General features: G+C 50.7%; 1 protein-coding gene and 1 pseudogene across 2 annotated transcripts; one reads left to right on the top strand and one right to left on the bottom strand.

The window, feature by feature from the left end:
* Positions 1-3,227: 3,227 nt before the first annotated feature.
* DECR2 (2,4-dienoyl-CoA reductase 2) lies at positions 3,228-22,935 on the bottom strand. 2 transcript variants are annotated; one of them, XM_060031369.2, is made up of 9 exons: positions 22,686-22,935; positions 17,088-17,156; positions 15,948-15,999; positions 15,227-15,362; positions 13,607-13,731; positions 13,445-13,538; positions 13,194-13,298; positions 12,463-12,680; positions 3,228-3,715 (listed from the first exon to the last, which is right to left on the bottom strand). In XM_060031369.2, the coding sequence occupies exons 1-8, from the start codon at positions 22,763-22,765 to the stop codon at positions 12,463-12,465; spliced, it is 879 nt and encodes a 292-aa protein (XP_059887352.1). In that variant the 5' UTR covers positions 22,766-22,935; the 3' UTR covers positions 3,228-3,715. The 2 variants fall into 2 exon arrangements, with proteins under 2 accessions (XP_059887352.1, XP_059887351.1); XM_060031368.1 differs by lacking the exon at positions 3,228-3,715 and adding an exon at positions 10,306-11,427.
* LOC132438547 (small nuclear ribonucleoprotein Sm D2 pseudogene) lies at positions 14,263-15,154 on the top strand (annotated as a pseudogene).
* Positions 22,936-23,719: the final 784 nt, after the last annotated feature.

Here is a 23,719-nt window from a genome sequence, read left to right as displayed (position 1 = left end):
CATGGCACCAGATTTTGTGAGGTTGGCATTAGGGAAAAGAAGGGCAAAGGAATACCGCCCCGCAACCCTAAAACTATATTCTCAATTTCTTATAAGAGCTGTATGCTTTCATGAGGAAGATACTGCATTCAAAGAAAATAAATTATCTCCAGTTTGGCAAGAATCTGAAATTGGACTGGTGCCTTTGACCAGATACAGTTTTCAGAGGTAGTTACAGTGATGTGTCAACCTTTCTAAATAAGGGTATTAATGTGGAGGAGGTAAAACCAAATGAGGCGAGGGCTGTGCCCCGAGGAAGCAGCACTCCTACTGCTACTGTGCCAATTCATGAAAAATCTGCATTCCTTGGCTGGCTGATGCACCCAAACAGAACCCCAGCATGGAAAGCATGCACCTACCTGCTTAGACCACTTCAAGAAACTCTGTTCCTGAAATATTAAAGGTAACAAGTTCCTGGGCACTTGGACTGGGCGTTTGGACCTCAAGCATCCCCTGTAGACATTTTTTTTAATATATGAATTTATTTATTTATTTATTTATTGTTGGCTGTGTTGGGTCTCCGTTGCTGCGCACGGGCTTTCTCTAGTTGCGGCAAGCGGAGGCTACTCTTCGTTACGGTGCGCGGGCTTCTTATTGCGGTGGCTTCTCGTTGCGGAGCACAGGCTCTAGGCATGTAGGCTTCAGTAGCTGTGGCTCGCTGGCTCTAGAGTGGAGGCTCAGTAGTTGTGGTGCATGGGCTTAGCTGCTCCATTGCATGTGGGATCTTCCCAGACCAGAGAGCAAACCTGTGTCCCCTGCATTGGCAGGTGGACTCTCAACCACTGCTCCACCAGGGAAGTCCTCCCTTTAGACATTTTTGATCTCTAACATTCAGGATGAAATGAATCAACTCAAGGGAAGCAGCCCCTGCTGCCATTTTAACCTGCTCCTCCATGCCCACCCCGTGCACATTTTAATTTAGCCATGTAACAGGTACCCAGAAGAGGAAGGGAGAGGGTGGGGTACAGCTCACATCTGTTGGCTTTTGAGTCTGAGTGAATGTCTGTGAAAACCTCCCTCTGTGAGTCTTTCTTTTTGAAAGGTACCTGGGTTAAACACTTATCTTTTGGAACTCTCAAGCAAATGGGTCTCCTTGATCCCTCTTCCCTGGTGACCTCTGACCTACGGAGAAAGATGGGAAAATGAAGACCAGCAAGGTGACTCAGCAGATTCTTAGCTGTGTAGCACAGCCCTGTTGGACCTGACAAGGGAGCAAAGGGAAAGTAGGTCAAGAAGCCTCAGTGGAAGAATGCACATGTCTCTCCTGGGATAGGGCCTCTCCACCACCTGGGTGAGATCTGGCCACTGACAGGAGGAAGGGGAAGGTGACAGGCAAGGATAAATTTGATCACAAATCTATCTTATTTAATGCACATTTTTAAAATGCGGAAATACACCAAAATTACAAAAGAGATTACATATGATTTCTCCCATTTTTGCTAGTCTGATGAACTTAAAACGGCAGCTCATCTTGTCTTATTTGAATTTAGCTGAATGCTAATGTGGTTGAGTGTATCTTACTGTGTTTACTGACCACTAGGATCTGTGAATTGCCCAATTGTAGCACTTGCTTTTCTTTTGGGTTCTCTGACTTTTTCTTTAGGTAAAATCCCTCATATGTTTTTGATGTTGCAAGTATCTTCTCCCTGCCTGTGACCCCTTCATGAACTCTGCCTGTTAGGGAAGATTAGACATAAATCTTTCATTTTGGGTAGTCAAACCCATCATTTTTATCCTTGGTGGCTTTGCTAATCATAAGGAAGATGGACTTTTCTATAGCTGGTGCTAGCTGTCTGTACAGAAACCTTACAACTAGATCCCTATGTCACATCAGATACAAAAATAATTAGAGCCATCAAAGACATAAAAGTGGAAAGCAAGGGAATTCCCTGGCACTCCAGTGGTTAGGACTTCATGCTGCTGAGGGTGCAGGTTCGATTCCTGGTCAGGGAACTAAGATCCTGCAAGCCACAAGGTGTGGCCAGAAAAAAAAAAAAAAGCAAAACTTTAAAACTTTAAGAAGACATTGAAAAATAGCTTTATGACCTTGGAGAAAGAAAGTTTCTCACACAAGAATAAAAATTACAAACCATTTTTAAAAAGACAATGACTTAAAGTTAAATACATTAAAATTTAAACTTCCCAAAAGTAAAGGGACACAAATCAAATAGAGGGTGGGAGGGCTGGGGGAGAGGGAAATTTGTTGAAGTGAAGGAACTGTTTCATATCTTGATTGTAATGGTGGTTCTATAACTGAATGTGTTTGTCAAAATTCACAGAACTGTACACGACAAAGAATGAATTTTACTGTATGTAAATTATGCCTTAGTAAAGATTAATTTAAAAAAATTATCCTTCTGTTTGATGAAAGACACATCATAGACTGGTGTCTTAGTCTGCTCATGCTGCTGTGACCAAATGCCATATACTGGTTCGTTAAAAAGCACATTTATTTTTCATAATTCTGCAGTCTGGGAAATGCAAGATCAAGATGCCAGTGTTAACCTAAAACAATTAAAAAGCCAGTTATTTTACCAGCAACATGGGTTTACTCAGAAGCCACAAAGAGTTGTAATTGGAGACATGCAACTATGTCCAGCAAAGGAAAGGAAATGCTTTTATAGGGGAGAAGGAGGAGTTGAGAGGAGCTGTCATAAACAAAGAGCCCATTGGAGGAAACTGGGAGTTCTAGGTGCAGTGGCTTTTCATTGGCTGAGTTGTGACAGTCTTTCATTGGCTGGACTGTTGCTGGTTACAGAGAAATTGTTTCTTCCTCCTGCTGGGTAGTAAAGTAGTATCCCTTCCTGCTGGGACATGTTGGGATCTGTGCTGATGTTGAGTGGTATGCGCATGAAAGCTCCCCCGTCTGGCACCCTGGTTCCATTTTGGTGAGGTTTCCTTTCATTACTTTTCACACCAGCAAATTCCTTCCTGTTGAGAGCTCTCTTCCTAGCTTGTGGTGAGGGTCTCCTTCTAGGTGTGTCCTAGCATGGGGAAGACAGCCATCTCTCCCTCTTCCTCTTTTTATAAGGCAGCAATTCTATCATGGGAGGTCATCTACATGAACTCATCTAATGGTAATTATCTCCCAAAAGGCCCCATCTCCAAATACCATTGCTTTGGGGGCTAGGGCTTCAACACATGAATTTGGGGGGACACAATTCAGTCCATAGCAACCGGGAAGAGATATTTAAAACAGATGTAACTGACAATGGATTTATTTCCAGAATACACAAGAATTCCTCATAAAACAGTAAAAGAACAGCAAACTAGTAGAAAAATCAGCAGTGAATACAAATAAGCAGTTCCAGAGGAAGAAACTCAATTGGCCAATAAACATTAAAAAAGATGCTTAACCACACTGATAATCAAGGGAATGAGTAACGATAGCATTTGACATCAACCAGTAGAAATTTAGTCTGATGTCAACCAAGTGTGGGGATTCACAGAACTAATACAGCTGAAGCTCTGTGTCCCCTTAACCTGGCACTCCTGCTTCTCCACCTTCAGGTCCAAGAGGAGGAAGGAAAGGGGTGTTGAGGCAGCCCTGGTTTCCGTAGTCCCGTGAAGAGCTTGCTGGCTGGCTGAGGGGAAGTCTGTTGTGATGGAATACTGAGCAGTTTCAGCAAATGGATCACATCCTCACACAACCACATGGGCAGACTTCTAAAACAAGCTGTGTGAGAAAGCAAGTTACAGAACAGATACTGTGTAATACCATTTTTGCAAAGTTTCAATACATATATTGTTTTTGAACACCTTCATTTGTAGTAAAAATACCACAACGAAAGTGGGAATTATATTGAGGGGGACAGAGGAGGAAAGTGGTAAAAGGTAGCTGTACCTGTAACATTTATTTCCTCCCAAAACAGGCAGACTGGGAATAAACAGGACACAGTACCAACATCTGGTAAACCTGGCGGGTGAGTACATGTGCGTCTGGGCTTGTCCACATATTTTAAGGATTTCATAATTAAACACTTTTTAAATTCAGTAAGTAAATCCTGTACCCAAAGTCTCAAAGATATCCACCTCTATTTATAGCTTTTCCTTTCTCAAGTATGTCGTTAAGCTATTTGGAATTTTTTTTTTTTTGGCTGCGTTGGGTCTTCATTGCTGGCACGGGCTTTCTCTAGTTGCGGCGAGCGGGGGCTACTCTTCGTTGTTGTGCGCGGGCTTCTCATTGCGGTGGCTTCTCTTGTTGTGGAGCATAGGCTCTAGGTGCACGGGCTTCAGTAGTTGTGGCACATGGGGTCAGTAGTTGTGGCTCGCAGGCTCTAGAGCGCAGGCTCAGAAGTTGTGGCGCACGTGGGCATAGTTGCTCTGCGGCATGTGGAATCTTCCTGGACCAGGGCTAGAACCCATATCCCCTGCCCTGGCAAGCAGATTCTTAACCACTGCACTACCAGGGAAGTCCCTGGACTTTTAAAAAATGTGGTGTAAAATAGGGACCCACTTTTGTTTCTCTCACTTAATGAGCCGGTTTCCCAGAACCATCTGTTCTTCCACCACCTATTTGTGAGACCATCCCTATCAGCCATTTGAAGATTGAAAGTAAGTTGTGTCCAAGGTGGAGTGATGTTGGGAACCCAGACCAGAGAGTTGTGGAACAGTTCTCGGGGCGTCTAAAGAAGCCCACCTCCCATGGGGACAGGACAGATGCTTCTGTGACAGGTCCCTTCTCAGCGAGCACTACGGGCTGTGCTGGGCCGGACATCTGCATTTGGAGCAAGCCCTCCACCCAGAGCTCCAGAAGGAGCCAGCCCGCAGTCAAGGGGAAGCCTCTCAGCTGGCCAGTGGTGGACCTAGTGCCCCAGGGAGGCCATGGATATGCCCTGGAGATGGACAGCAGGAGGGGGCAGAGCTTTATTCTGGAGGACGAAGTGACCTGCCACAGGCCCGTGATGGGGCCAGAGCAAGGGAGGAGCAGGGCCACCAAACAGCCTGCCACTGGGCGCCCCAGGAAAGGGGTTCTGGACCTGGCTGAGGGCTCAGCACCTCTACCTCCTGTCCCACCTTCTCCTCCCACCCAGAAGAGGCTGGCCTCCCCCTCCCAGTCCTGAACTGCCATCCTGGCTGGGTCACCTGGGATGAAGGGGCAGGGAGAAATGAGGGGGTTTCCAAGGGGCGGGAGGAGGCGTTTTACAGGCGATGGGTATGTTCATCCTCTTAATTGTGGTGATGGTTTCACGGATGTAGAAATGTCAGAACTCACCAAACTGTAGATTTCACTCATGTGCGGTCTTCTGAATGTCAGTTATACCTCAATCAAGCTACAAACTGCTGGCCAAATATTTTCAATATAAAAATTTTAAAAACTACATATACAGGGCTTCCCTGGTGGCGCAGTGGTTAGGAATCCGCCTGCCAATGCAGGGGACACGGGTTTGAGCCCGGGTCCGGGAAGATCCCACATGCCGTGGAGCAACTAAGCCAGTGCGCCACAACTACTGAGCCTGTGCTCTAGAGTCCGCGAGCCACAACTACTGAAGCCCGTGCACCTAGAGTCCGTGTTCCGCAACAAGAGAAGCCACCGCAATGAGAAGCCCGCGCACCGCAACGAAGAGCAGCCCCCACTCGCTGCAACTAGAGAGAAGCCAGCGTGCAGCAACGAAGACCCAACGCAGCCAAAAATGAATAAATAAAATATTTTTAAAAAGAAAAAAAAAAAAAACTACATATACATTTTGTGTAGAGTAAGTAAACTGAGAACAGAGTCAATTTTAGGTCTAGATCACACGCACCCTCCCCGTGGCCTCCTGAAGCCAAGAGCACAGTCCATACTCCTGTTTACTGATATTTATTCAGTGGGGAAGGATTTTTTTCTCACCTTCAAGTTTAGTAAAGTACATTTCTTAGAGTAAAAATAGACCATGAGTTTGTAAGGCACAATTTAATTCCTCCTGACTCAGCCGAGGTTTGGATGATTTTCTTATTTTAACATTTCACTCTGCAGTTGCTGGCACCTGGTCCCATCTTCCTGTGAGGACAGGCATCTCCAGTCCCCACAGCGCCCAAATCCCACACCTCCCATGCCTCCCCTGCAGCCAGAATCACAGCCCACGGCGGGGGGATGGGCGCCAAGCACCAGGCTGGGAGAGGTTTGTACGCAGATTCAGAACTTCCTTTCTTAGCCTCGGGTCACATTTTCCAGAGGTGAAGATATAATTCACACCATTCTCCTCCCATGGGGTAAAAATTGTCCAAATTACATGTGATGGTGGAAAAGTTAAACGTTAATTCTGCATATTCCTAACATTCCTTATTCCTTCTTCAGCAGACGCCTGTCAGGTGCTGTCTCATTGAGATGCTCTGATGTAGGGATGCGATGAGGTGCCCCCCAAATACTCCAAAATGTGAAAATAAAGTTATGCTCTGGGAGTTGAGTTAAGGAACTCCATACTAATAACATGTGTCACCTAGGAAATAATGCAAGATAATCAGTAAATAAATGACTGAAGAGTTATAGAAACCTCTGTCTGCTGACAGGGTAATGTAGGTCTAATCCCAGAGACCTGGACCAGGATGCAGCGGTAAACATGAAATCCAGCAATCCCATCTGAGGGGCTGTTCCCTTGAAGGGCCCGATTAGCACAATCAAGGAAAAGGTAAGTCCAAAGAAGGATCTGGTCCCCCACGGCCCCTAGGACAGAAGAGCCGAGATGGGCAGAACTCTGGCCCAAGAGGTGAGCAGGGAGCCTCTGCCATCTCCCACTGGCCCTCGGGTTTTGCCAGAGAGGGGACCTGAGACTCATGCGATCTCACACACACACACACACGCACACACACATTCTCAGCACGCTGGTCTACACATTGGTTTCTAGTGAGTGTGTTTGATGTGAGTCAGGACCCACATGGGATGCCTGCTCACACGCGTTTTCTAGAAGCAGTGGGAGTTGCCAGGTTCATATAATGCAGTCAACCCTTGGCCATGGTTTATTGAGCAAGAGCCAGACCCTGACCCGAAGGGAGCACCTTTCCCAAGAACCGGGATGTGTGTCTGACAGAAGGAATGCCGTCTCTTTTGAGGGGGCTGGGCTACAGCTTGCACACAGGGCAGCTGGGACCTGGGCAGAGAGAGCAGAAGGGCAGCGAGGGGAGGGGCAGGTTAACAGGGCAGGTCAAGTGGGAGAAGGAAGAACCCCCGAACCCTGGGCCCCAGCTTTGTCCCCAAGCTCCAGTGCATCCCACCCCTGGAGCCTGTGAACTTCCCAGGATCTCCCCCCACATCCCCTCTTTGTATCTGTTACAGCATCCAGCAGAGACCAGCCTAAGTGCCCAGAGGGAAATGCCCCAAGGGGCCCACGCCCAGTCCCCTCCCCGGCCTGGGAAGCCCTGACCCCGGAGAGCCCCTCTGCCCTGCTCAAGAGGACACGGCTGCCCGGCTGCAGCATGATCGGGCCTCGGGGCAGAGCCAGGGGTGAGCAGGACCCCGCCTGGACAAACAGCCCAGGGTGGGGGCGTGACCACTGCAAGGCAGGCTCAGTCTGACCCACATGAGAAGGACAAAGCAATGTGAGGGTCAGAGGAGAGGGGAACATCTGCTGAGCCTCCAACTGGCAAGGTGCTTGGGGATTTACCATCTCTCCCTGCTTCACTCCGCGAGCCCACGTGCATGGCCGAGAGGAAGTTCCGGAGGGACAGTCGTGCTTGTGCCAGCCCCCAGCCAGGGCACCAGGCAAAGGGCTCAGTGTGCACCTGGTGGGTGGACCGCGTCCGGGCAAGGTCAGCCTCAGCCTCCCAAGTCTCCTCCTCCATCTGAGTGGCCCACCCCTGGCAGGTCCCACAGTGCGCGGGGCCACCAGAGACCTACGTGTGGAGGATGCCAACCAAGGGACCAAGAAACAAAAAAGCACGACCTCCAGCCCTTTCCAGGGTGACCGCAGACAAAGCACAGGCAAGCCAGTGAGTTTTACCAAGTTACCATGGCAACAGGAGTCGGCAGAGAAACTCCCCCAAACTCCAAGTTAACAGTTTAGATAAGTGAATTTTAAAGTTCACTGCATCATGGCGACGCCTCGGGGACACCTTCTGTGGCTCACAACACACAGGGGTCATTCACATATTCATTCAAAAAACTGTACAGGGCTTCCCTGGTGGCGCAGTGGTTGAGAATCTGCCTGCCAATGCAGGGGACACGGGTTCGAGCCCTGGTCTGGGAAGATCCCACATGCCGCGGAGCAACTGGGCCCGTGAGCCACAACTACTGAGTCTGCGCGTCTGGAGCCTGTGCTCCGCAACAAGAGAGGCCACGATAGTGAGAGGCCCGCGCACAGCGATGAAGAGGGGCCCCCCGCTCGCACAGAAATGAAGACACACAGCCAAAAAAATAAAATAAAAATAAAAATGTACAACGTGGAGCAGGGGCTGGAAGGCTGCACCCCGGTGGTGGGCAGCCCTATGCTGTAGCCATGATGTTTCCTGTTTATTTTTTTAATTAACTTATTTGTTTTGTTTTGTTTTTGTTTTGGCTGTGTTGGGTCTTCATTTCTGCACACGGGCTTTCTCTAGTTGCGGAGAGCAGGGGCTACTCTTCGTTGCGGTGCGCAGGCTTCTCATTGTTGTGGCTTCTCGTTGCAGAACACAGGCTCTAGGCACACAGGCTTCAGTAGTTGTAGCTCGCGGGCTCTAGAGCACAGGCTCAGTAGTTACGGCGCACGGGCTTAGTTGCTCCGCAGCATGTGGGATCTTCCCAGGCCAGGGCTCGAACCCATGTCCCTTGCATTGGCAGGCGGATTCTTAACCACCGTGCCACCAGAGAAGCCCGGCCGTGATGTTTTTATGTGTAGTTCTGAAAAGACGTGAGGCATCCTCATGCCATGGAAGGGGGACTCGGAGTGGGCGGGGTCTGTAAATCAGCTTCCACAGCTGAGGTTCACACATAAAAGATGATCCTTCCTTTCAGGGAACCTGGCATTTTCTAAGGGAATTGTAGAGATTGTTAATGTGGAAGGGGACAACCTAGTTCTCTGCCAACTGCCACCAAGTCCGAGTGCCACTGCTGGGGCCGGTGTTAACTCCCTCACCACGTGCACCTGGCCCTCCTTTGCCAGCTCGTCCCAGAGCCCACCTGGCAAGTGAAACGCGCCAGGTGTGCCCGTGACCCACAAGCCCCCAGCAGGTGTCCTGGACCTGCAGGATGACAGCCGGGGCTGGTGGACTAAGCCAAACAGCAAGGCAGATTCCTTACAGCCAAACTGACCACCACATGCAGACGATGAGCATGGGCACGGACCTCATGGTGTGTGCAACTGTGATGTTTAACTTTGTGTCAGCTTTACGGGGCTAATGTGTGCCCAGATAGCTGGTAGATCGGTATCTCTGGGTATTTCTCAGAGATTAGCATTTGATTCAGTAGATGGAAGACCTGACTTCATCAGTGTGAGCTGAGAAAGGGCAAGTTCCCTCGCTCTCTGCTTGAGCGGGGACATCCACCTTCCGGTGCCCTTGGCTGTCGGAGCCCCTGGTTCTTGGGCCTTCGGGCTCAGACTGAATCACGCCATCTGCTTTGCCGGGTCTCCAGCTTGCAGTTGGCAGATCATGGGACTTCTCAGCCCCCACAGTCACATGAGCCAGTCCCTATAATAAATCTCCTCCTGCAGATCTATATATATCCTACTGGCTCTGTTTCCTGGAGAATCCTGACTAACAGTAATAAAAGGCTCACTCCTTTCATTCTCTTCTGTCCTCCTGGAGCTACGCTGCTGTTGAGTCCCAGGCCTTTGAATGTGGCTGGCGGGACACCCTCCCCAGGGCCTTCTCTGTCTCCTCCAGGGACGGCAGGCCTCAGCTCTCTGGCACGTGGGGTCTATGGTTGCAGCTCCCCAGGAACTGCCTTCATGGTTCTTTCCTCCTCCCGTGGCATCACGAGCGCCCATCTGCCTGCCTTGCTGGTAGACTTGATGCCACCACACCCTGGTCTCTGTTTAAATGGCAAGCGGAGCTCCTTCTGCCCGGTGGCCTCCCTGCCATGCCCCTGCACCCATGAAGGCGGGAAGGAACTCAGGTGGGTGTGGATATCTGGGGCAGAGGGCTCAAGCTCAGGACTCTAGTGGCAGCACCAGGAGCTTGCAGGGCAGGCAGCGCCCCCCGCCCCACTCCAGGACCAGCTGTGGAGGACACCCCTCCCACCAGGGGAGCAGACAGCCTCCCCTCGCCTCAGGGTGGGCTCCCCCTGCCTCAGGACCAGGGCTTCACGTATTAGGTAAAAAGTGTTTTCTAAACTCTTCACAGGAAAAAGACAGGAAGTAGACACACCACTAAACGCCCAGATCACCAGTGATTCTGTTCAGGTGCCCTCCTTCTCCTTCTAAAAACATTTGTGAAGTCCAATGAATAGATATTTTCACAGGAAAATGATTATTTTTTAAGTAAATGCATTTTCTGGCAAAACTCTAGGACCCGTGCTTATGCAAATGGACGGTACAGATGGGGGCAGGGAGGAAGGGGGCACCCAAGCCGCATGTCCAGCCAGAGGGCAGACCAACAGCTTTGAGCACCTTGAAGTTTGTAACAAACAGCACAGAAAACAAGCCCAGGATCCAAGTGGCCGCCTTAGGTCCTGGCCTGGATGTGTGTCAAAGAGTGGTCATTGGGGAAGAATTGAGGGTCCAGAGATCCCCCACCCCCTGGGCCTGAGGGAGGGTGCTGGTGACAATGGGGACAGGCCACCTGGAGGACCTAGAAAGTGAGCCCCTAAATGACCAAGGACTAAGTCCTCTGGGGATGTCCCAGCAAAGGACAGACTCCAGGGCAGGTGGGGAGCAACCCTGCCCGTGTCACTGGAGGCCGGCAGAGGTCCCTTCTGCAGCATACACCCCCGGGGACAGGACCCAGGACACAGGTCTTGTGGAGAGGCTTAAACACGCTTCTCCAGCCTCCCTAGTTTGGCATCTCTTTGCCAAGCAAAGGTCTCAAAGCGGGAGAGCAAGGAAGAGAAGATAGCCTGAAATGCCCCCTTCTCTCCACCCAGGCCATGGGAGCCACCTCAGGACACCCACTGGATGCAGGCAGGAGGGGAAAGGAGGCCAGCCTAGGCAGGGGCTGGGGTGGCGGGACAGCCCTGACCCTGGGTTGTGCAAGGGGGACACCCCTGCGTCCTGGCCTCCTCAACACTCTCGAAGCGCTGGAACCCAGACCTCCCCGGCGTGTGTGAGCAGGTCAGCAGGCCAGCCACACTGCCTAGTCCCTGCCCCCCATGCATGGGAGACAGGGCCATGAGGAGGGAATGTGGATGCAGCACGGTTCCTAGAGGAAAGGCCAGTCTCTGCTTCAGACACTCTTGTTGGAATTGTCAGGTTTGGCGCTCAGGCTGGGCAGGCGGGAGGCAGGTCGCAGGGATCCGAGAGCAGGTGTGGACCAGCTCCTCTGCAGCACACTGTCCCCTGCCTGTCAGAAATGCCAGCAGACACAAGGTCACTGGAGAGCACTGAGGGGCACCCACCTCCTGCACAGCCCTGGGGGTGTGAGTGGCCAGGCTGGGGCAAGCAGCAGGCCACCAGGCTGTGTGCGTCTCCTGGAGGTGGATACAGTGGCCCCCTCTGCCCCCTCCCAGCCCTCCATCAGTACTCCTCACCCCAGCGACCGGGGGGCCTGCCCAGCACCCACACTCTCCCGCCACCTGGTCGCCCGCATGCCCCGGGCACTGAGAACGTGTCTGCCGGCCACCAAACCACAGATGGCCAATCAGCAGTTCCTGTCCTACAAACAAGCCCACCTCTGAGACTGGGGTTCTCCACAGAAGCCCACGCCAACTGCAGCTTCATGGTGTGACTGAACGCTGTGAGCTCCTGGGTGTCCCTCCAGCACTCCCGCCCCCAGGACGGGACAGGAGCCAGCCAAAGTCCTAGAACGTTCCTGCCACCACCCTGCGACGGGGACCCAGGAGGCTTAGGGGCCAGGTCCCAACCAGGGCGGTTACATCTCCTCAGCCATCCTCAAAGGAAGCTGCTGCTCAGAGGACTAGGATGAGCAGGTCTCAAGGGCTGGCCATACCCCTGGGACTGGTGGGGGAGGAGGGGAAGCAGAGAGCAGTGGCACCTTCCCCCACCCCCATGGGCCCAGCAAGCCCTCAGGCCCCCAGAGAGGGTCACCCAGGGGAGCTCCCAAAGAGAGACAGGGTTCCCAGCCTCTTCAGGCAAGCCATACAGGTTCTGGTTTTCAGGGAGGCCCCGAGGTCTGCAGTGCAGCTCCGTGGGGCTGGCCCCTCCCAGCACCACCCATTTGCCCTGGAAGACTCGAGCCTTGCCCTATGTGTGGAGCAGGGGAACCCAACAGTGCCCGAGAATACATCTAGAAATACACGTAAGAGACTGAGGAGAAAGGCATCAGGCCCAGCACAGTGACCATCAGTCCACTAGGTGGGTATTTTGGGGAGGGGGCCAAGGACACAGGTGACCCCTGAAGGTGGGAGTGGCACATCACCTAGAGCTTAGCAGAGAAGGATGAGAAGTCCGCCAGCGACTGGATGTCGTTAGGGAATGTCAGCCAGGCCCCACCATCAACCACCAGCAGGGCCCCCGTCACATAGGATGCCAAAGGGCTGGCCAGGAAGAGGGCGCTGTGGGCGATCTCCGTCTTGTTCCCCAGCCTCTGCAGGGGGCTTGCCAGGACCTTTGCCCTCATGCTGGCCTGTGGGCCACCTGGGAAGCAGTGGGAGGCTCAGCCCCTGTAGGCCCCAGGACCCCGGGGCCCTCCACCCTCCCCTGCCCAGCTTTCCCTGAACCACACCCGGGAATGTTGGGGGCATCGTTAGCATCATCCTGGGGGAGCAGGAACAGGCCAGGTACAGTAACACCACTACAGAACCAGCACAGGGCCTTGCTCTGCTCACCCTGCCAAGGCTCTGGAGGCTTCAATGGGGCCCCACTTTGTGTCCGGCTCACACATCAAGGCCAGCAGCCCCTGGCCTCTAGCTCTAGGGGGCAGCTGCCCAAGTCCAGCTGACCCTTAGTCCATTGCAGGGCTGTGCAAACTGTCCCCAGCCTGGAGACGGACTCTTTGCCCACCCTGGGAAGCCATGAGGATTTGGCACTGATCCCAGGCCTGTCCCAGCCAGGTGGGAGGGGAGCCCTCGGAGGCACGGTGGAGGGGGCAGGGGTGCCTGTGCTTAGGGGAGCACCCGCTGGGGGGCCTGGGCTTCCCGGGAGCCTTACCCAGCCGCCGGAAGCCCTCTGTGCCGCTGATGGGGCCGGGGGCAAGGCTGTTGACGCGGATGTTCTGGGGGCCCCACTCCACAGCCAGGTGCCGTGTCATCGCATCTGCACGGGAGGCCGGCAGGCATGAGGGAGAAGCAGGGCTGCTCTGCCTTTAGGGAGGCCTGGGTGGGGGTGGGGGGACACTGCCGGCCTCCGGGGACAGGGATGGGGAGGAACCCACGTGGGCAGACCAGAGGGGGCGCCCGTACCCACGGCCGCCTTGGCAGAGCCTGCATGCACTTGGAGCACCTGCCCGCGGGTACCCAGGGTTGCAGTGATGTTCACGATCACCCCTCCATGGCGCTGCAACACACGAGAGGGGCAGTGAGCGGTGGCCAGAAGCGGGGAGGCCCTGGCCACGGGACACTCACATGGAAGAACTTCTCGTAGAGTACGCGAGACACGTTGAAGGTGCCCAAGGTGTCGATGTCCATCACGGTCTTGAAGGCGTTGGAGGACAAGGCACTGGCAGGGCACAGGAAGTTCCCGGCTGCACCTGCCAGTGGAAGGAGAGAGCGGATGGTGCTGGAGCCCCGGGCAGTTGAAGCATCTGGACCCTCGGGGTGGCCCAGGTTGGCCAGGGAAGGAAACCTGAGCATTTGGACAAGTTCCTGAATGACGGGCAGGATGGGTTTTATGGTTTGGATTGTGTCCCTAAAAAAATGCGCTGAAGTCCCAACCCCTGGTGCCTGTGAACGTGACCTTATTTGAAAAGATGGTCTTTGCAGATGTCATCAAGGTAAGAGTAAATCATACTGAATTAGGGTGGCCTAAGCCCAAGGATTGGCATCCTTAAAAAGAAGAGGACACAGACGTGCACAGGGGATGGCAGTGTGTGGAAGGCAGAGGCTGGAGGGGTGCAGCCCAGAGCCAAGGCCCACCAGGCAGCAACCCCAGGAGCTGAGGGCAGGGCCTGGGACAGAAGCTCCGCCGAGCCTTGTTTTCAGACTTCTGGCCTCCAGACTGTGAGAGAATATATTTCTGTTGTTTTAAGCTGCCCAGCTTATGACTTTGTTAGTGGCAGGAAAATAAGACGCAGGATGTTTTTAAAGGAAATTTCAGCAAAAATGAAGCTGAATGTAAAATAGGGACTATAGTGAACCGTATGTATCAATATCGGTTCCCCGGTTGTAACAAATGCAAGGTGTTCATAGTATGTGGAGTTCTCTGTACTATCTGCTCAATTAGTCTGCGAATCTAAAACTATACTAAAACAATAACATGTAGTCCTTTTTCTTTAAGGGGGAATTTCAGGACACAAGAGTGGCCCTACTCTATGATTCAGCCTAGTTCACAGGGCATCCTCTTGAGCCACAGCTGCACTGACCCGGAAGGAGCTGAGCTGGGCTGAGACAGTGGCCTGGAGCCAGGACAGTTCTGGGGCCTCCAAACAGGGAGATCTGGTATTGCTGACCTGTCAGAAGCCCCCTGGCCAGAAGGCCGAAGCAATGTGGAGGAGACATTAGTGACTTGAGAGCACGGCCACCACCACTGCCACCATGTGCCTCCTCAACAAGCCCAAGGGTGAGATGACCCCAGAGGAGCTGCAGAAGCGGGAGGAGGAAGAGTTTAACATGGGTCCACTCCCCGTGCTCACACAGTCGGTCAAGAACAACACCCAAGTGCTCATCGATTGCCGCAACAAGAAGCTCCTGGGCCGTGTGAAGGCCTTTGATAGGCACCGCAACATGGTGCTGGAGAAAGTGAAGGAGGTGTGGACCGAGGTCCCCAAGAGTGGCAGGAGCAAGAAGAAGTCCAAGCCAGTCAACAAGCACCGCTACATCTCCAAGATGGTCCTGTGTGGGGACTCGGTCATTGTGGTCCTGTGGAACTCGCTCATGCATAGCCAGCAAGAAGGGGCCTCCTCCCCGCAATCAGAACTTGCCCCCTCGTTTTTCAAAGACCTGCCCTTTGCGCTGGAAATAATAAAGTACTGTGATTTTTCTAAAAAAAAAAAGGAAGCCCCCTGGCCTCGCTCAACAGTGACTCACAGTTAATGAGAATGTCGATCTTCCCGAACTCCTTCAGAGCCTGCTCCACGGCTGCCATGATGGCCAGGGGAGCTCGGACGTCCAGAGATAAAGGGAGGCACTTCTGGCCAGTGGCAGCAGCCAGCTTTCTGGCAGCCTAGAGGCCGGACAGGAAGAGAGAGGTGGGCAGCAGGCCGGTGGCCTCAGCCTGGAGGAACAGCCCTTCAGAATCTGATAAGGATGATGAGCCAGGTTCTGCCAGGAAGCCGGGCTCTGCTGCTGAAACCCACTCTGCAGAGACACAGCTGGCAAGTGGCCACTCCCTAGGGCCATGACCCCTGGTGGACGCTGCTAAGACAGCCCGCACCCTCTCCCCTTTCATCACCCTCCAGGCCCCTGGTCACTAGTCACAGGTCAACGGCAGCTCCAGCTGACGTCCAGTCCCTGCCCCGAGACCAGCCATGGCAGTGGAGAGACTCTCCACCCTCATGACCCTGGTGAGCCCAGATATCTGTCTTGGGGCCACAGTACCACCCAACATAAGGGTTCCTGTACAGGACCCAATAAGTAGATTCTTTAAAAAGACAAGGATGTCCCTGCGGGCCACTTCCATTGAAGCTCTGTATTTGGAACAGGGGCAGGTTTTGGTGTAATCATCCTCTGGACCTCAGGACCCTCCAGGCCCAGGCTCCCAGCCCCCAAAGCTACCCATGGACATGTGGGCACAGGAGAGACCCCTTACCATCGACACTCTGGGAAGACTTCTGCTGGCGATGACTGTGTGGCAGCCGTGCCTGCAAAGCCAGAGGGCAGGTGTGAGGGCAGCAAGGTGCAAGGGACACGCCCAGCCGGGCTCCTGCCTGGCGCTTGAAGCAAAGGTCCCCCTCCCCAAAGGGTCTCTCAGGCTTAAACACCAGCCTAGGGCTGAAGGCACAGCTAGCAGAGGACACAGGGGCCTCTGTGGGGCTGAGAGACTGTGGCAGGACCTCAGGCAGGCACCACTGGTTTCTGGGCTGGGTCTCTCTGGCATGAGGTATGCCAGCCATGCGGGGATGTGGGCCTTGCCCCAAACACCATGTGAGCAGCTGTGAGTCTTGGACACAGGGCCCAGACTCTGCATGAGTCCTGCTGGGTCCACCTGGGTCTCCCCGGGAGGCTGGAGTGAAGGACAGAGAGCCCATTCCAGGGCCAGGGCACCTCCCCTGCCTTACCTCCCGACAAACCCAGCCTCAAACTCAGTAACAGTACCAGCTACCACCTGCTAAGCCAGTCCCACTGAATCCTCAGGACACCACAGCACAGCTGGCCACGCTCTGCTCAGAGAAGCAACAAAGCTTCCAGCTAGGAAAACAAATTCACCTGGAATGGATGAGTCCCAAAATCTCGTCCAGTGGGACATCTCTGAAAAGCAGGGTCCTGGAGGAAACCAGCTTCACCTCCCCTAACCCCAGCCTAACTCTAGGCCTCTCCTAGGTGGGGGTGACAAACTGTTGACCTGGGCCTGAGACCACAGACCTTGTGTCCCAGGAGACACTGTGCTCTGCATGGTGCCAGGGTCCAACTCGGCCCACACTGACCCTGGCTCAGCAAGACCCTGGGGGACACTGCAGTAGAATTACCTCAACCTTTGGATCCTCCCGCTTTGTACAAATGGGGGTGCTGAGGCCAGAGCCCAACAGTCTAGACTAATCTCTAGGAGAGGCTGTAGTCTTGCCTCTCCCCGGACAGCACTTGACCCCTTTCAGATGCTCTCTGATGGCCCTGGGGCTAGAGGGGTTCCCACCACCCACCGGCATTTTGCCCAAGATCCCAGGGTCCAGTGGGGTCTATGCAAGGGGGTGGGGAGCAAGATGGGGCACAGAGCACACAGAGCAGTGCTTACCGCATGAAAATCTCAGCAATCCGGAACCCGATTCCAGAGCCGCCGCCTGTGATGAAGGCTACCTTGTCCCTGAGAGAAGAAAACAGAGGCTCTTTAAAGAGGCCCCCGTTAAATGGGGGCGGGGAGGAGGTGCTCCTGGAGGACACTGACCCTCTGCACTGGGCACTTCTGTCAAATTTGAGAAACGCTGCTTTTTAAAGCCTGCATTCCTCAGCTTTTTGAATCTTTGGGAAGAATGTCTCTATGCATAAAAGTCTCTATGCAGAAAGTTATCAATTAAATGAGAAATGTTTTCAAAACATACAAGCCTTCCTCCAGCCACCTGCTAAGTGGATAGAGTAGACGGTTCCTGGAGAAAGAGAAACACGCATGGCTTTCCTGACATAAGAGAAGCAGTTTTGGCCTAAGCCATTCTATGATCTAAGCCTGGTCACAGTCTTGTCCTCGAACAGGTCTCAAAAGAATACAGAAACTGGGACTTCCCTGGTGGTCCAGTGGTTAAGACTCCATGCTCCTGATGCAGGGACCTGATCCCTGGTCAGGGAACTAGACCCCGCATGCCACAACTGAAGATCCCACATGCCATCCCACATGTCACAACTAAGACCCGGTGCTGCCAAATAAATAAAATTTTTTTTAAATAAAAATGGGTAGGGGTCACATATATATGCTGTCTACAAGAGACCCACTTCAGACTTAGGGACACATACAGACTGAAAGTGAGAGGATGGAAAAAGATATTCCATGTAAATGGAAATCAAAAGAAAGCTGGAGTAGCAATACTCATATCAGATAAAATAGACTTTAAAATAAAGAATGTTACAAGAGACAAGGAAGGACACTACATAACGATCAAGGGATCAATCCAGGAAGAAGAAATAACAATTATAAATAGATATACACCCAACATAGGAGCATCTCAATACATAAGCCAACTGCTAACAGCTATAAAAGAGGAAATCGACAGTAACACAATAATAGTGGGGGACTTTGGGCTTCCCTGGTGGCTCAGTGGTTAAGAATCTGCCTGCCAATGCAGGGGACACAGGTTCAAGCCCTGGCCCGGAAGATCCCACATACCGTGGAGCAACTAAGCCCATGCACCACAACTACTGATCCTGTGCTCTAGAGCCCGTGAGCCACAACTACTGAGCCCACGCACCACAACTACTGAAGCCTGTGCACCTAGAGCCTGTGCTCTGCAACAAGAGAAGCCACCACAATGAGAAGCCTGCACACCACAACGAAGAGTACCCCTGCTCACTGCAACTAGAGAAAGCCCGCATGCAGCAACGAAGACCCAACACAGTCAAAAATAAATAAATAAATTTAAAAATAATAATAATAATAGTGGGGGACTTTAACACCTCACTTACACCAATGGACAGATCATCCAGACAGAAAATTAATAACAAAACACAAACTTTAAATGACAAAATAGACCAGATAGATTTAATTGATATTTATAGGACATTCCATCCAAAAACAGCAGATTACACTTCCTTCTCAAGTGCACATGGAACGTTCTCCAGGATAGATCACATCTTGGGTCACAAATCAAGCCTCGGTAAATTTAAGAAAATTGAAATCATATCAAGCATCTTTTCCGACCATAACGCTATGAGATTAGAAATCAATTACAGGGGAAAAAAACATAAAAAACACAAACACATGGAAGATAAACAATACATTACTAAATAACCAAGAGATCACTGAAGAAATCAAAGAGGAAATAAAAAATACCTAGAGACAAATGACAATGAAAACACAATGATCCAAAACCTATGGGATGCAGCAAAAGCAGTTCTAAGAGGGAAGTTTATAGCAATACAAGCCTACCTCAAGAAACAAGAAAAATCTCAAATAAACAATCTAACCTTACACCTAAAGGAACTAAAGAAAGAAGAACAAACAAAACCCAAAGTTAGCAGAAGGAAATAAACCATAAAGATCAGAGCAGAAATAAATGAAATAGAAACAAAGAAAACAATAGCAAAGATCAATAAAACTAAAAGCTGGTTCTTTGAGAAGATAAATAAAATTGGTAAACCACTAGCCAGACTCATCAAGAAAAAGAGGGAGAGGACTCAAATCAATAAAATTAGAAATGAAAAAGGAGAAGTTACAACAGACACCGCAGAAATACAAAGCATCCTAAGAGACTACTACAAGCAACTATATGCCAATAAAATGGACAACCTGGAAGAAGTGGACAAATTCTTAGAAAGGTATAACCTTCCAAGACTGAACCAGGAAGAAATAGAAAATATGAACAGACCAATCACAAGTAATGAAATTGAAACTGTGATTAAAAATCTTCCAACGAACAAAAGTGCAGGACCAGATGGCCTCACAGGTGAATTCTATCAAACATTTAGAGAAGAGCTAACACCCATCCTTCTCAAACTCTTCCAAAAAATTGTGGAGGAAGGAACACTCCCAAACTCATTCTATGAGGCCACCAGCACCCTGATACCAAAACCAGATAAAGATACTACAAAAAAAGAAAATTACAGACCAGTATCACTGATGAATATAGATGCAAAAATCCCCAACAAAATACTAGCAAACTGAATCCAACAACATATTAAAAGGATCATACACCATGATCAAGTGGGATTTATACCAGGGACGCAAGGATTCTTCAATATATGCAAATCAATCAATGTGATACACCATATTAACAAATTGAAGAATGAAAACCATATGATCATCTCAATAGATGCAGAAAAAGCTTTTGACAAAATTCAACACCCATTTATGATAAAAACTCTCCAGAACGTGGGCATAGAGGGAACCTACCTCAACATAATAAAAGCCATGTATGAAAAAACCCACAGCAACATCATTCTCAATAGTGAAAACCTGAAAGCACTTCCTCTAAGATCAGGAAAAAAACAAGGATGTCCACTCTCGCCACTATTATTCAGCATAGTTTGGAAGTCCTAACCACTGCAATCAGAGAAGAAAAAGAAATAAAAGGAATACAAATTGGAAAAGAAGAAGTAAAACTGTCACTGCAGATGACATGATAATATACATAGAGAATCCTAAAGATGCCACCAGAAAACTACTAGAGCTAATCAATGAATTTGGTAAAGTTGCAGGATACAAAATTAATGCACAGAAATCTCTTGCATTCCTATACACTAACAACAAAAGATCAGAAAGCGAAATTAAGGAAACAATCCCATTTACCATTGCAACAAAAAGAATAAAATACCTAGGAATAAACCTACCTAAGGAGGTAAAAGACCTGTACTCAGAAAACTATAAGACACTGATGAAAGAAATCAAAGATGACACAAACAGATGGAGAGATATACCATGTTCTTGGATTGGAAGAATCAATATTGTGAAAATGACTACTACCCAAAGCAATCTACAGATTCAATGCAATCCCTATCAAATTACCAGTGTCATTTTTTACAGAACTAGAACAAAAAATCTTAAAATTTGTGTAGAGACACAAAAGACCCCGAATAGCCAAAGCAGACTTGAAGGAAAAAAACGGAGCTGGAGGAATCAGACTCCCTGACTTCAGACTATACTACAAAGCTACAGTAATCAAGACAATATGGTACTGGCACAAAAAGAGAAATACAGATCAGTGGAACAGGACAGAAAGCCCAGAGATAAACCCATGCACCTATGGTCAACTAATCTATGACAAAGGAGGCAAGAATATATAATGGAGAAAAGATAGTCTCTTCAATAAGTGGTGCTGGGAGCACTGGACAGCTACATGTAAAAGGAAATTAGAACACTCCCTAATACCATACACAAAAATAAACTCAAAGCAGATTAAAGACTTAAATGTAAGACCAGACACTATAAAACTCTTAGAGGAAAACATAGGAAGAACACTCTTTGCCGTAAATCACAGCAAGGTCTTTTTTTGACGCAACTCCTAGAGTAATGGAAATAAAAACAAAAATAAACAAATGGGACCTAATGAAACTTAAAAGCTTTTGCCCAGCAAAGGAAACTACAGACAAGACACAAAGACAACCCTCAGAATGGGAGAAAATATTTGCAAATGGAGCAACAAAGGATTAATCTCCAAAATATATAAACAGCTCATGCAGCTCAATATTTAAAAAAACAAACAACCCAATCAAATAATGGGCAGAAGACCTAAATAGACATTTCTCCTAAGAAGACATACAGATGGCCAAGAGGCACATGAAAAGCTGCTCAATATCACTAATTATTAGAGAAATGCAAATCAAAACTACAATGAGGTATCACCTCACACGGGTTAGAATGGGCATCATCAGAAAATCTGCAAACAACAAATGCTGGAGAGAGTGTGGAGAAAAGGGAACCCTCCTACACTGTTGGTGGGAATGTAAATTGATACAGCCACTATGGAGAACAGTATGGAGGTTCCTTAAAAAAACTAAAAATAGAATTACCCTAGGACCCAGCAATCCCACTACTGGGCATATATGCAGAGAAAACCATAATTCAAAAAGACACATGCACCCCAATGTTCATGGCAGCATTATTTACAATAGCCAGGTCATGGAAGCAACCTAAATGCCCATCGACAGACGAATGGATAAAGAAAATGTGGTACATATATACAATGGAATATTACTCAGCCATAAAAAGGAACGAAGTTGGGTCATTTGTAGAGACGTGGATGGACCTAGAGACTGCCATACAGAGTGAAGTAAGTCAGAAAGAGAAAAACAAATATCATATATTAACGCATATATGTGGAACCTAGAAAAATGGTACAGATGAACCGGTTTGCAGGGCAGAAATAGAGACACAGATGTAGAGAACAAACATATGGACACCAAGGGGGGAAAGTGGCGGGGAGGCGTGGTGGTGGGATGAATTGGGAGTTCGGGATTGACATATATACACAAATATGTATAAAATAAATAACTAATAAGAACCTGCTGTATAAAAAAATAAATAAAATAAAAGTTTTAAGAAATGGATAGGGGTCAAACTCTATCCAAGTTAAAAAAAAAAGAATACAGAAACTAACGATTGTCATCAGCAAGAGAAGTAACAATAGCAAAGATAATAAATCAGGTTTAAAGACTCCCAGTTGTTTCCATGGTAAAGATTAGCCTGAAGTGCGCAATCATCAGATCAACTGGAACCTCAGGGATGATGACCCTTGTGACTTCAATCAATTAAAGCTTGGTCTCTCAACCGCCCAAACCCTTCATGAATATGCATGCACCTTTAGCTTAAAACTTCCCCAAATTTGCTGTGCGGGGAGACTCCGCTTTGGGGAAAATCTCCAATGTTCTCCTTACTTGCTGCTGACAATAATAAATCCTTCCCTCTCCTGACCTTTGGCTTGGTTGTGTCCTTTGACACTCACTCCCACCTCGGAGCATTGCTAATGAACACCCACCATCACCCACAGGACAAACAGACCGTGCTCACAGCCATGCAAAGATCAGAACACCAGCAGTTGCATCTCTGGGGCACCTGGACCTCCGGACAGTCTGGCCATCAGGCATGGGGTCCTCACGCATCCCAGTAAAACCGCAGTCCCCGTGCAGCCCGCACCGCAGGCGCCCCCGCCCCCTGCCCGGCTCCCTGGGGCGCCCCCGACACGGCCCTCACCGAAGCAAGTCCGGACAGAAGAGGTGGCGGTACTCCGGGAGACAGTCGTCCTCGCTGACGTCAGGCGGTGGCTGGGCCATGGCGCTCGGTGCGGGCCTGGGAGGCTAGAACAGCAGGGGCCCGCCGGGAACAGGACTCCGACCTCGTCCTCTGGGGACAGGTGGCGCTGTGCCCGCGCCCTCCTCTCTGGCTGGCCTGGGACGAGGAGGCCCGGCCCACCCGGCGCTCGCCCCTCTCGGGACGCTCCGCCTCCGCGTGCTCTCGCTCCTCCCAGGAAGCCCCGCCTCCGCGTCCCCTCGCTCCTCCCAGGACGCTCCAACCACCCCGGCCCTCCCTCTTCCCAGGACTACCGGGTCCTTCCCGGCCCTCCCCCCGCTTCTCCCAGGACGTCCGGCCGCATGGCCGCGCGGCCTGCTGGGACTGGAAGTCACTCTGGGCGCCAAGGTGTGCGCAGGCGCAGTGCGGCGGGCAGGTTCTCGCGGCGGAGGCGCGGTGAACGCGGATGGGAGCTGTCCGCATTCCCGACTGCTTTTCACAAGGCTGGGCGTCAGTGCCGGGGTCGGAGCCGGCCGGACAAAGGGGACACTCGGTTCCTGGGCTAAGGTGGAGCTCGCGGGCCGGCCCAGGGCCCCTCGGCTTCCCTCACCGCCCTGGGCCCTGCTGTGCATTTAAAACACCTGGTCGGACTCGCTTAGCATTTAAAGTTCCTCGCCTCCTGGACGCTTCCCTTTCCTGTTGCAAAAGTGTGACGTAGAAGAGGGAAGGAGAGTAGAGCCCAGAAAAGCCATGGGAAACAAGGAAGGCCCTTCTCTCGAATGGCCAGTCCCAGGGTTGGCTCCCAACACGACCCTCTCGCGGCCAGTAAAGTCAGTACACTTCATCCGTGCCCTCATGTGTAGGCACAGAGAGCAACCAAAGCCGGGAATCCGGGACCAGCGCTTCCGTCGGCAAGACGTCAAATTTGAGTGAGGACCAAGTCGGCCTCAGCAGGTGTAATGATGTGTGGTGTCCAGTACCTGTGACAAGTGACCGGG

Source organism: Delphinus delphis, chromosome 15, assembly GCF_949987515.2.
Source record: "Delphinus delphis chromosome 15, mDelDel1.2, whole genome shotgun sequence".
Lineage (NCBI taxonomy): Eukaryota > Metazoa > Chordata > Mammalia > Artiodactyla > Delphinidae > Delphinus > Delphinus delphis.
The sequence above is the reverse complement of the archived record's forward strand: the minus strand, read 5'-3'. Positions and strand labels throughout refer to the sequence as shown.